This window comes from Hippoglossus stenolepis, chromosome 2 (assembly GCF_022539355.2).
Source record: "Hippoglossus stenolepis isolate QCI-W04-F060 chromosome 2, HSTE1.2, whole genome shotgun sequence".
NCBI classification, from domain to species: Eukaryota; Metazoa; Chordata; class Actinopteri; order Pleuronectiformes; family Pleuronectidae; genus Hippoglossus; species Hippoglossus stenolepis.
Genome location: NC_061484.1, coordinates 24,263,672 through 24,275,740, shown reverse-complemented (window position 1 = coordinate 24,275,740; position 12,069 = coordinate 24,263,672). Strand labels below are relative to the sequence as shown.

The window sequence follows — 12,069 nt, the reverse complement described above, 5'->3', positions numbered from 1 at the left end:
CAAGTGGAATTTCTACTGAAAACTTGAACATAATCCCTGAAACATCTTCTGAAACATTCGTGGAGTGAAGCTTTCACAGCTACTTTTATTTCCCGGCCTCGTCGTGACCCAGTTTCCTCCCTCATAGTTTCAGCTTCCATCATCGCCTTCTTCCTAATGCCAATCAATAAGTGCATTCAATTATAACAAGAGACGGGTCAAAGGAGCTGAAGATTGATGGTGATGAAAGTAAGTAAATGCATCCATCAATCATGACTCCTGATGGGATATTTTAACCTCGTTATAGACCATTTGTTTTAACGCAGTTGATGGATATGAAAAGCAAACAAAAGTATATATTTTATAATAAGTTTAACAACTTCAGGTTTTGTTTTGATCTAATCTCATCTTGGTGTTTCAAATTACATTTAATAAAGACAAAAGCAGGATAGGAACCCATTCAAATGTCCTCGTCTGTGGGAAGGTGTTACAGCATAATTCACAAACATCAAATATTCCTGAAATGGCTGCTTGTGGAGTTACTTTCTCTCTATTTAAAGCATTAATCTGTGACACACACATGAAACAAGCAGCTTCACCAGCAGAGAACCGAGTATATCTTTGATTATAGCTTTCACTTGTCGCATTAAAACATGCAGCCAGCAGGTGTCACTGTCCACTGAGCTGCAGCTGGTACGACCTCAGAATAAATGTCAGACACACACACACACAGACGGTGGTATGCAGTCTGCTAATCTTTTGATTGTGCCTTTATCTCTGCAGGACCGTGTGTATGGCTCCATCAGATAAGAGGGCTGCTGTTGTTTCAGTGTGTTGGTGGGTGGGTGTGATTGTTGGTGGAATTTAGTGGGGTAATGGGTTCAGAGGGGAATGGGAGGGAGGGAGGGACGGACGGGGGTCCCCACACAGCAGCTCATAAACAAGGTCAGAGTTGAAAGGTTGAAGCTGTGTCCCTTATGACCCCAGTTTACAATCCTCCAGTGTTCAGGCAGCGCACACACAGTTTGAATGGGTACCCTTGTTAGGACATTGCCTAAGCAAAACTTTATCCATACTCCTGAGAAACAACTAACCTTAACCAGGAACTCAGAAATGACAATTTGCCTCATTCTTACCAGGTCCCCATTATGGACACTGGTCCTGATAAGTGCTTATACTGGAAAGGGTCTTAAAAAGTTTAAAAAAAACCAGAACAAACACACTAAACATTCAAGTATTTGACCATCAACAGTTTTATTAACTTGTGTCGTGACGTCCACAGACAGTCCAGATACTGGAGAGAGCGTGTACGCTTCACAAGCAACAGTTCATCGTATACATTCATTTCACCAGGGACAGAATTTCACTTGATCACCTTCATTCAGTTGCTTTCACGGCACAGAAATACAGACGACGACCCAACATGAGTCATTTCTCTAAAGGAGCTCAGAGGGGAAACATCCGTCACACTGCTGCGAGCTTTAAAAGCAGTTTAACAACATTAACAGACTCCACCTGTTCAAATGGATAAAGAACGGTGGAATCCATCTTTTTTTGAAGAATTGTTCGTAAGAGAGGCCTTGATAATACACAGAGTTGTTAAAGGAATAGTTTGACATTTTTTAATTATGCAAATTGTCTTTCTTGCTGTGAGATGAGAAGAATCTGACTAATAAACGTCTTATATCTTCTTTACATGAAGCAGAATGAGGGCCACTGAGAGGGGAGAAGACTTTCTGAGATTTCAAGAACAAAGTCTCAATGTTATATAAATGCGGTGAAACGTCATGATTGACAGCTGAGACTGACTCGAGATGGGCGTGTATCTGAGGGACCTCGATATCGTAGCACGTACTACCAGCATCACCAGTACAAGTACTCAAAATACTTTAGCTGCACTTTTGTACAGTGGGACGAGATGGAGACACGTCGTCCATCTTCATCTTCAACCTTCATTGTCTTGCAAGAAAGCGAATGAGCATCATTTCTGAGAATGTCAAACCGTTCCTGGGAATGTTCCTTTTATCAAATGATGAATTGCAAGCAGCAGAGTTAAAACAGCAAAGTGCTCAGTCGTGATAACATAATTCATAGAGAGATAATACTGAGGAGATAAAACTTCACATGGAGGAGTCTGGATCCTAGAAAAATCATCAGAATGTGTTTTCCTTTGCCCCATTATGCTGAAGTGATGAAAGATTCATCCTTTCTTCTGTGCTCGATCGCTCCAGTGAATCCCATCTTATCGACACAAAAGAACGATCTGTTACGGCTGAGGAGGCGGAGAGGGGACGCTGGGAATGTTCAGGGGTGTGAGGCTAAACAGATCTTTAAAGAGGAGCCATGATGGAAAAAATAAATTGAGGCCAGCGGGTATGATATCGTTCCTCTCGACTCCAGAGAGGATTATTTCCGTCCATCAGTTTGTCTGCTGCTCCAGAATCCAGTTAGATCTTGGTTGTTTAGTTTCTATTTAAAAAGAAAAACCATTTGTGCTTATAGAAACAATACCTCCACTAGAGGGCAGTGCAGAGTTGAGAGTTTCTGACAACAACAAACATTGTGGCTGTGGACATGATCAAATTAAGAAAGTGGCAAAAGCAGCAGTTTGGCAATTTGCATAATCGAAGTAACATCCTAACCCCTGATGCCTGTCCTCTCTTAAAGTCTCTCCTGAAAAGTTCCAGTATTGTTCAAATTTCTCGATTTCCTGTGGTACTCCGTCCGTTTGCGTATACAACGCTGAGCATGAACGAGCCTTTGGCCTCAATATTACATGATAACATCAGCTTGACGCTCAATGCACAACTGAGTCGAGTTCAGCTGAAGGTGACAAACGAGAGCTGAGACCGAAAAGACAAGAACTGAAGCCTAATGTGGCGATTAGAGAGAAAGATGAGGTGGCAGGTTCAGATCCACGTCTGGAGCTGAGCATCGTTCAGGGGATAAACACTTTAGAATCAGGAAACACCGGGTCGCAATTCACAGGGTCGAAGTCCACGGGTCAAACTAATTCAGCACTCTGTGGGACATGCGATTCTTCAGGAGTCAGAGGAGCCGAGGGACTTCTCTTCTCTTTATCTTTTTGTTCCCAGACTTTACTTCTTCTCCCCCCGTCAGTCCATCCCTCCGTCTCTGGACGGCGGCTGTGGGAGTCGCCAGGGGCCGGGGCACCAAGGAGTGTCTGGGTACAACAGACAATGGACAGACCTGAACCTGAGAGAGAGAGGGAAATGAGGGTCACAATGCCTGGAAGCCGCATACTGGGGATTTCAAAATAAAACTGGGGAGTACAATTAGACGTGCACACAGTCACACGTGCGCGCACACACTCACACACATGCACACAATGAACAAAGCCAGGAAACCTGTCATAGTAGTAAAAACATACACAATCAGAAGTGCTTACATAAAGGAGAAGTGTCGTACACGCTTTAAATCTAAAGCTTTTCCTGACACACATTTTGCTGAGCAGCCGTACGACTGTAAACATTAAACAATACAACAAACTCTTTGTTATTTTATGTTTTTTTTCTTCATGAAACAATCCACGACAGCTCTGAAGCTCATTTCATTATCGTCAGCCCACCTTCCCCCCTCAGGGGACGCTGCCATCAGCTAAATTATCACAATTCAATACACAATGACACACGAAAGAAAGAAGGGAAGAGAAGGGGGACAAATAAAAAAAAAAGTCTGCTTAATGTCAGGAAGACCTCGGATAAGATCGGTTTGTGTTTTATCCTCTGTATTGTTTTGTTTTCCTGTAATGTCAGCGGGAACATATTCGCTCTCAGAGATGTTTCATGGTCGTTCTACTGTTCACAATGAAGTCGACCTTTTGTGTTTGACTCAGCGTCACAGACGGACTCTTTTCAAAGAGAGCCGAGGCCTCGGGGTCTGTGATCATCAACATCAAACATTGGACCGAGCCAAAGAGTCAAAAATGAAAACTGGAGACCAGACAGGAGAACAAACAGAAATCTGTCACTGTGAAACTGAAATGTGAATATGTCAAATAAAAAAACAAAACTGTTTCAATCTTTGCAACAAAACTACACAACTGGTGGTTGAATGAAAACACAATAGGGTCTCTGAAATTAGTAAACCTAAATCTAAAACCAAGTCTTAACCCTCAAACAGCCCATGGAAAAAGTGAGGACCGGTCAAAATGTCCTCACTTTCCAAAGATGTCCTCCTATAGGGTCTATGCCTAAACTGGTCCTCACAAAGACAGAAGTACAGGAACACACACACACACACACACACACAAACACACACACACTTTACCTTGTGGGGTCTTCACTAACTGAAAAAGGTCCTTTCACATTCACAGTGTTTCTGTTGTTTTCCACTGTGCCGTAGCTGAGAGTCACCTGACGAGAGAACAACATGCAACATGACTCAAATGGTTTGTAGAGGCAGAGATTATAAACGCGCGCGTGTGTGTGTGTGTGTGTGTGTACCTGGTTGTGTATGTCTGACACCAGTCCCAGGTTCTCCAGGTGGGAGTGGAACAAAGCTGAGCGGATGAGGCTCACGCCGAGCAGCGCTTCCACGATGTAACCAACAGTGCAGTCGTCTGGGAGGCGAATGTGCTCGGCAGTCGACATGAAAGTGCCATCACTACAAAAATATAATAATAAGCTTTATTTACAGCACTTTGTTAATCCTGGCTATTTGATTTTAAAATCAATACAAAAACAAAGAGCAAATCACATTTTCCTCGAACCGGTAACAATCATGGCACCAGCATTAAGCAGCGGAGAGAAAGAGGAAGTTTGATTATGCATTTGAAAAGCAATGTATTTACCTTGCCCAGGGTTTCATCTTGAGAGCGAGGCCACGACTCAGACAGAAACCTGCTCCCCCTGTGGCGAACCAGAAACGCACCTGCTTCTGCAAACACACACACACACACACACACACACCATAAATTAAAGTGTATCTCTACATTAGCTTTGGCACCAGTGCTCTCGGTGAAGGACGGTTCAAGAGCTCGCTGATGTTTCTTTAATCACGACTTAGGTTTTCTAGACACGTAGCTTATTTTCCATTATGCAAAAAGACGAGGGGCTGTGAATGTGATCTCTGCTCTCTCTGAATGTACAGCACGAAGCAGCCTGGGTGGGTAAAGGGAGAATCACGTTGAATTACCATCTCAGCTGTGCCGAGCTTCTCCGTGGCCTCTATGGGTCGTTCCAGGCTCGGCCGGCCGATGTACACGTCCTCCGTGTGACCGAACTGCGACAAGAGCTTCAGGAGGGAGCCGACATCCACGTAGTTATCGTCGTCGACGTGACAGAACCACCTGCAACACGCGACGCTCAGAGTTAATGAAACCCTCTTTGAGTAATAAAGCACGTGGGTTTCTGTGTGGATTGTGTCTTACTTCTTTCCAGAGTGAATAAAAGTGTCGTACTCCTGAGCCATTTTACAGGAGAGAGCCTGACGACTGTGGGCCGCTGAACAGTTGGTGTTGATCAGGTGAGAACCTGATGATCAGTAACAAGAGAAAAACCAGTCATGACATTATAGAAACATGTAATAGATAAAAATGTATATTTCTCTAATTTTACATTTAGAAAAGGAAGTCAAAAAAGTCAGAAATCAGTAAATGTGTTATGTGTGTATTGAGATTTGTAAATGTGAAGATAAATCTGTAAATGTGTGCACAGATCTCTGAACATGAAGATGAATCACAAAGAAATGATTGAAGCCTGAAAAGATGTAACACTGGCTGCTCACATAGACGTCGACTTCTTCAAAAGCTAAAATAATTTTCTCCTCTGATTAAATTTGACTTTATTCTCGACGTGCAGAGAAAAACAAATTCCTCCCCTCATTTAGTTTCTTATGCACGACCCGAATACTCTTCTGTACAACGTGTCTGATAATGAGAATAATACTTCATTGAAAGTGAAGCTTTTCTATAAGTAAGACGGGGAAAAGCCCCGTTGATTAAACCAAAGTGACTTCCTGCATGGAAACATAATATTGCTCAGTCAGCGTTCTGGGTCCTGCTTTCCTGCCTCTCGCACTGCAGATAACACTGCTGCTGATACTCAGCAGATCTGCTGTGTGTGTGTGTGTGTGTGTGTGTGTGTGTGTGTGTGTGTGTGTGTGTGTGTGTGTGTGTGTGTGTGTGTGTGTGTGTGTGTGCGCACTGACCCATTCTCTTCCTCAGCTCCTCGTCCTCTCCGTCAGTAAACACGTACGTCTGTGGAAAAGCAACACACGCAGGGTTCATGTTATTCTGGGCACGTTTCACGAAGCAGCAGAGAAACACAAACACCATCACACAGACGCTCCTGCTGCTCCACCATCATTGTTCATGGGTGACTGTGTTTATGATCTCAGGTGAGGCTCCACCCGTTCTCTCGGCCTGCCGCACGGCAGCGGCAGGCCGTGCTGATTTTGGGTGAAGGCCATGACAACGGTAACACGCTGGTGTATCTGCAGCAGAGCAGCTGGTCACAGGCCTGTGGCTGCGTGTGCACAGTATTAATGTGATGAGTGAGGAGGTCGAGGGTCGCTGCGCACTCAGGAAGCCATGTAGCTTTCCACAGGATGTAAACACACACACACACACTGGGTGCACATGGCCTGCAGAGCAGAGCTCAACAGATTTACTGGTTGGCTGGAAAATGTGTCTTTTGTAGACAAATCTGTATGTTTGCAGATATGAAAACTTCTATTTTACAGAACAAACTATGCAAAAACAGGGGAATTTATGTGTACACTTTACATAAAACTGTTTATTTTCTTATATTTGGTTGTATTTGTGTTTTTTATTAGAGGTTATTTATTTAAAAGTTCATGGTTTAACTGTAAAATATCAAGCCTCAGTTAGCAGCTATTAGCAGATGCACACAGGCACAGTGGTGCTTTGAGCTAAATGCTAAACTTTGGAATAAAAACGACAACATGCTGATGTTTAGCATAAAATATTCAAATAACTCAAACTAGACCCGAGGCTGATGGAGATGTCGTGTCAATGTAAGTATTTAGTCACAAACCAGTTACTGGACTTGTTCAAAAAAACTATTCAAATTGTTCCTGGGGGGGGGCACATGAATGTTTGTAATAGATTTCATGGCTTTTTTTCTACATATACTTCATATGATACGATTACTACTGTAGTATTTTTACCATTATATAAGAGTTGTTATCTAGATGTGTCCTTTTCAGATGACTTGGGTCGGTCCATGTCAGGCGGAGCGTCGTCAGGGAAACTCCTGCTGATGTTTGTGAATTAAACCCTTTGTAGCGTTAACTTGACGAATTACTGTCTGTCCAGAAAAAAGATTTTATAATTACTTCCAACGAAGATGACTTTCCCCCCCCCACTTCATTTGTTTGTCAGCAGGACGACTCAGAATCTTATGAATGGATTTCCAGGAAACTTGGTGGAAGGATGGGACATGGGCCAAGAAAGACCCCGATTAATTTCTTCAACAGTGCGAGACAGGACATGTTTAGGGGGCTGATCACTTGGTGTGGATCCAAATAAATATGAGAATCTAGTGGATTCCAAGATGGTTTCATAAGGGGACTACTTCTATAACGATGTACTACTGAGTTCATCTAATTTAAAAACACCCTTAAAATAAAGTCTTTGTTCCACTTCAAATCCAGCGTCCTGCAAACCAGACACAACAAACACTCTCTAACTTCCCAGTATGATCTGCAGTGACCGAACAGACCAGTGTCAGACAGATTCCACTTTTCACCTCGCTTTCCATGCAACACAAACTCAACAATAAATCTTTGGTGCAAACACAGAACGATCGCTGCCTGTGGTCGAGAGAGACTGAAAACACAGAGAGAAAGAGAGAGAGAGAGAGAGAGAGAGAGAGAGAGAGAGAGAGAGAGTCCAGCCAGCTGTGTGTTTTTGTCAGTCTTTTTTTTTTCCACGCTGAGCCTCTTAAGCCCCTCGAGACGCTCGGCTACTGCGGCTGTACGAGTGTTTGACTGCGTGTCTGTGATAGTGGTGTGTGTGCTAAGTTGGGGGTGGGGGTGGGGGTAGGGGAGGACAGGAGGAAAATGTGGTTTTCAGGGGGCAGGAATCAAGCTTTACAACACAGGAAATGGTCGGCAACAACAACCACGACCACTGAGGCAGGAGAAAGTGGTGTGTGTGCGTGTTTGTGTGTACTTAGATGTAAGTGTGTGTGTGTTTTTACTCTTGTGATCAGACACATTTCAACTTCCCATGAGAAATCTGCTGAGTTCCCAGGGCACCAGTGTCTGTGAAGGTAGCACTGTGAGAAAGTGTGTGTTTGTGTGTGTCTGTTGTATTCCCATTACTCAGCAGTCTCACAGTATAGAGGTGTGTCTGGGAAACAGGTAGAGTTACACACACCTGACCGTGAGAGCAGATTCAGGAATGTGTCACATACACACACACCAGCTGATTTCTCATACACACACACACATGCACACTGTGTGAGATGCGACTTGGACTCGTCCCTCTGACTCTGAGGGCGAAGTGGGAATCCGAGCGACCGCCGTACGATCCAGGGTCACGTCTGCGTCGGGTTACGATCTTTGAAGTCGCTGGGTGCAGCTCACCACAGTGCACCACGGTGCCATGTGTTCCACGGCAACGGATTTCGTCTGTGACTCGCTCTCCGCTGAGACTCAGACCAACAAGCGGTCTCTTCATCTCGTTTGATCTCGAATATTTATCTGTGACTCCACCAACGTCTCCCTTTCAACTGCAGCAGTCATGTAATAACTCATCCCGCATCCCATGACGCATGTTTTAATCCCTGACCTGGGAAATATCCGACATGATCAGTTGTGAAAATGAGTCAGCAACAGTATTTTCCCAGAGCAAAAATCATAGTTTTTATCTTTTTGAATGGGATCAGTCTGGTTTCATCGTCATCTGTGATGGACCATTAATGTTATTTGTGTTTTGGGTTGTAACCCAGATAAAAAACGATATTTAAAAGACATCACCCTCTTTCCTGAAAACTTGTGACACCTTGATAAGACTGATGTATGAAATATGACATCATCTGCAAAGAAATTCACATTTTTAAAAATAACTCCAGTGGTGTCAAAGATGAAATGTGGAAAGTTGCAGCAAATGGAAAGACACAACTTTACTTTTACCTCTTGAACAGACCACAAAAACACTTTGAAATCCAACTTCCTCTCAGTTCAAAGCTTTCGACATTGGAGCAGCGAGTCTGCACCGTGTTGCCAAGCCACGAATAACTTGTGGTCTGGAAGCAAATCAATCTAACGGAGATCCAGGGTCCATTCATCCCTCTTGAGTCTTTCCTCCTCACGCCCCATGTCGTGCATTACATCTAGGCATTAGGCAGCAGCAGTGTGGTCGGCCTGTCAGCCCTCAGATCTCCCTCTCACGCATCACAAAGTCCTCTACCTCTGTTTTACGACTCCCCGGCTGATCAAAGAGCCGGAGGAGCCAGCCACCTCACAGGGGGGTTTACAACTTTTAGAAGATGCTACTTCCCCCTGTGCGGAGGACACAGAACAACACTTTGCATGAGGCCGGACGATGTGCTGCTGAGATCTGAGGGGAAAGTGTCTAATAAATGATGATTAGCGACACATTTCCCTTCATGTGATGCTGATAAATCACATTAACACAACGTCTCAAGTAAATCATCTGAGAGCCTGTTGATTTTCCTAATTTCTGCATATAACATGAATAAAGACTAAAGCTGATTTGGTTTGTAGCATTAAATAAATCATGCAGCTACAAAATGTCTTGTTTGAATCTTGTTTTTGTTCATTTATTATTAAGTTGAGATTGATTTTCTCTTATTTAAACTAACTTTCTTAGTTTTTGTTGTGGGACTAGATCTTATCGTGTATCTCCAGGTGTGCAGACCCACCTGTTGCATGTGTGTGGAGATCCAGGTCTCCAGCAGCAGGTCCAGTCTCTGCCGGTGATACCTCCCGGTTGTCTTCACCGCTATGAAGAGGTCAGCGGGGGTCAGAGGCTCCACGGGCCCGGGGGTCACGCTCCTCCGCCGGGGCCCGCTTATCGTTCTCCTCTCCCGGGTCAGTTTCCTGAAATACGCAGAGAAAGCCCTCCCGTTCTCCGCAGCAGCAGCAGCAGCCGGAGGACCCCCCGGCTCTCCGCTGCTCACGTTCCCGACAGCGACGACCAGCATCCCGGCCGCCAGCAGACAGGTGACCGCGGCGGCGGCAGCGCGGGGACCCGGCGCCGAGGGGCCGGTGCGCGGCTTGGATGAGCCGGTGTGAGTCCGCATTGTGGACACGGTGAAGGAAGAGTTCAAAGCTCCATGAAGAAGTTCCTCCAGCTCACAACATGACCCCAGTGCAGACGCAGGTCGTGGCCGCCTCTCCTCTCTCCTCCTGCGGGTAAACTCTCTGCGGCCGAGTCGGTGACTTTGTTTTCTTTAAACTCCTCCAGTGGGCGGGACCACCCGGCGGTCAACCAATAGCCGGTTTGAGCGCTCCTTGTGGGCGGGGTCAAACAGGAGGAATCTCCACGTGGTTGTGTAACAAACTTTATACAGAATCTTAACTTTGTATTAATATCTTAAAGAAAATGACCTTTGTTGGTGTTTGGAGAAACAGTTTTGATCTATTTAAACTTCTTCCGGGTGGTTATATTTTACTTGCAGGTGAAAATAATAAACAGTGGACCTCCACCAAGGCCGAACAAACCTACACATGATTGTTTTGGGAAAAAGAAAGTTGTCTGAGAACCTAAATTATTCTCCATAAACTATTATATAGCTGCAGGTTTGTTGCTATAGATAATGACAGTAAAACTCTCTTGGAAGCGTCTGCACATTGTAGTTCCGTGTCCAGTTTTCCTGTAATTTACTCATATATTTCCTTTAATTTATCATCTGTACAAGGATTTTCCTGTATCAGAATAATCAGTATGATTGGAGCTGTTTTGAGTTAAAGACTGGAGCAGTTGATCTCCGTCCTGGAAAGCAACGGGCTCTGAGTTCCTGTGTGTGGAGACATGTTGGGTCATTCTCCAAGTGGACAGATGTTGAATAAGACCGTAACATCGGAGTGAGTGTAGTGCTGCCAGCTACACACACACACACACACACACACACACACACACACACACACACACACACACACACACACACACACACACACACACACACACACACAGGAGACAGTCTTGCCAAGCGGCCAGGTTGCCAGATCCATCAACCATCTGAGGAATGTCTCCTCTCTAATAATGTGCGGTTTGTCTGTGCTGCATGTCTGCGTTCATCCCTCAAGCAAAAGTCAGTCTAGTATTACATTTGAGGAAATACACAAATACCTCAACAAGACTATGATTTAATTCAGGCCAATGGAAGAGTCATTAAGTTTAACAAAGATGTTAAAGACTACAGAGCAGCATAAGTTGAGATAGCACACCGAGAAAACTTTCAATTCACTGAGACAAGTTTCCTGATCAGCTTTTTCCAGAGTTTTCAAATGTATCTCACGATCTCTATCAGCAGTCGTAGCCAATCATGTGGCAGCAGTGCGACATAGAATCATGCAGATGCAAATTCGAAACTCTGATTCACATCAAATGCATCACTGTGGTGTGACGGCTGAGTGTTTCCCGAAACTGCTGATCAGCCTCTGGAGTTTTCACTCAGAATGCTGAGAAAAACCTCCAGTGAGCAGCAGCTCTGTTGATGAGGGAGGTCGGAGGGGAACTTGTGGGAGTCGGCAGAAAGGCGACAGAAACTCAGATAACAACTCTGTACAAGTGTGCTGAGCAGTAAATCAGCTCGGAATGAAGAGCACGTAAAGGGTTCAGGTGGATGGGTCACAACAGCAGGAGAGAACTGGAAGCTTAACTACTGGGAATCAGAGAATTGTTTGATGAATCATATTTTCTGCTCAGGCTGCAGATGTGTGGCTCAGAGAGTTCAGACCCATGGAACTGCACAGACTGTTCCACTTCCTCTTTGTTCCGGAATGAAGCTAAATCCTGTGGTTTAGGCTGTTATTTGGATTCAGAACCAGCTGTCTCGCAGATTCATGCTCTTGACCAATCCCGAGTCAGTCTCAGCTGTCAGTCATGACATTCCACCGTGTTTAACAGCATCA

At 44.6% G+C, this 12,069-nt stretch overlaps 1 protein-coding gene across 1 annotated transcript; it reads right to left on the bottom strand.

The window, feature by feature from the left end:
• Positions 1 to 1,214: 1,214 nt before the first annotated feature.
• On the bottom strand, positions 1,215 to 10,348 carry LOC118124381 (beta-1,3-N-acetylglucosaminyltransferase lunatic fringe). The gene is made up of 8 exons (XM_035182078.2): positions 9,855 to 10,348; positions 6,151 to 6,199; positions 5,372 to 5,474; positions 5,137 to 5,290; positions 4,793 to 4,878; positions 4,446 to 4,605; positions 4,270 to 4,355; positions 1,215 to 3,195 (listed from the first exon to the last, which is right to left on the bottom strand). Exons 1-8 carry the CDS (start codon positions 10,233 to 10,235, stop codon positions 3,096 to 3,098), a joined length of 1,119 nt encoding a protein of 372 aa, XP_035037969.2. The 5' UTR covers positions 10,236 to 10,348; the 3' UTR covers positions 1,215 to 3,095.
• Positions 10,349 to 12,069: the final 1,721 nt, after the last annotated feature.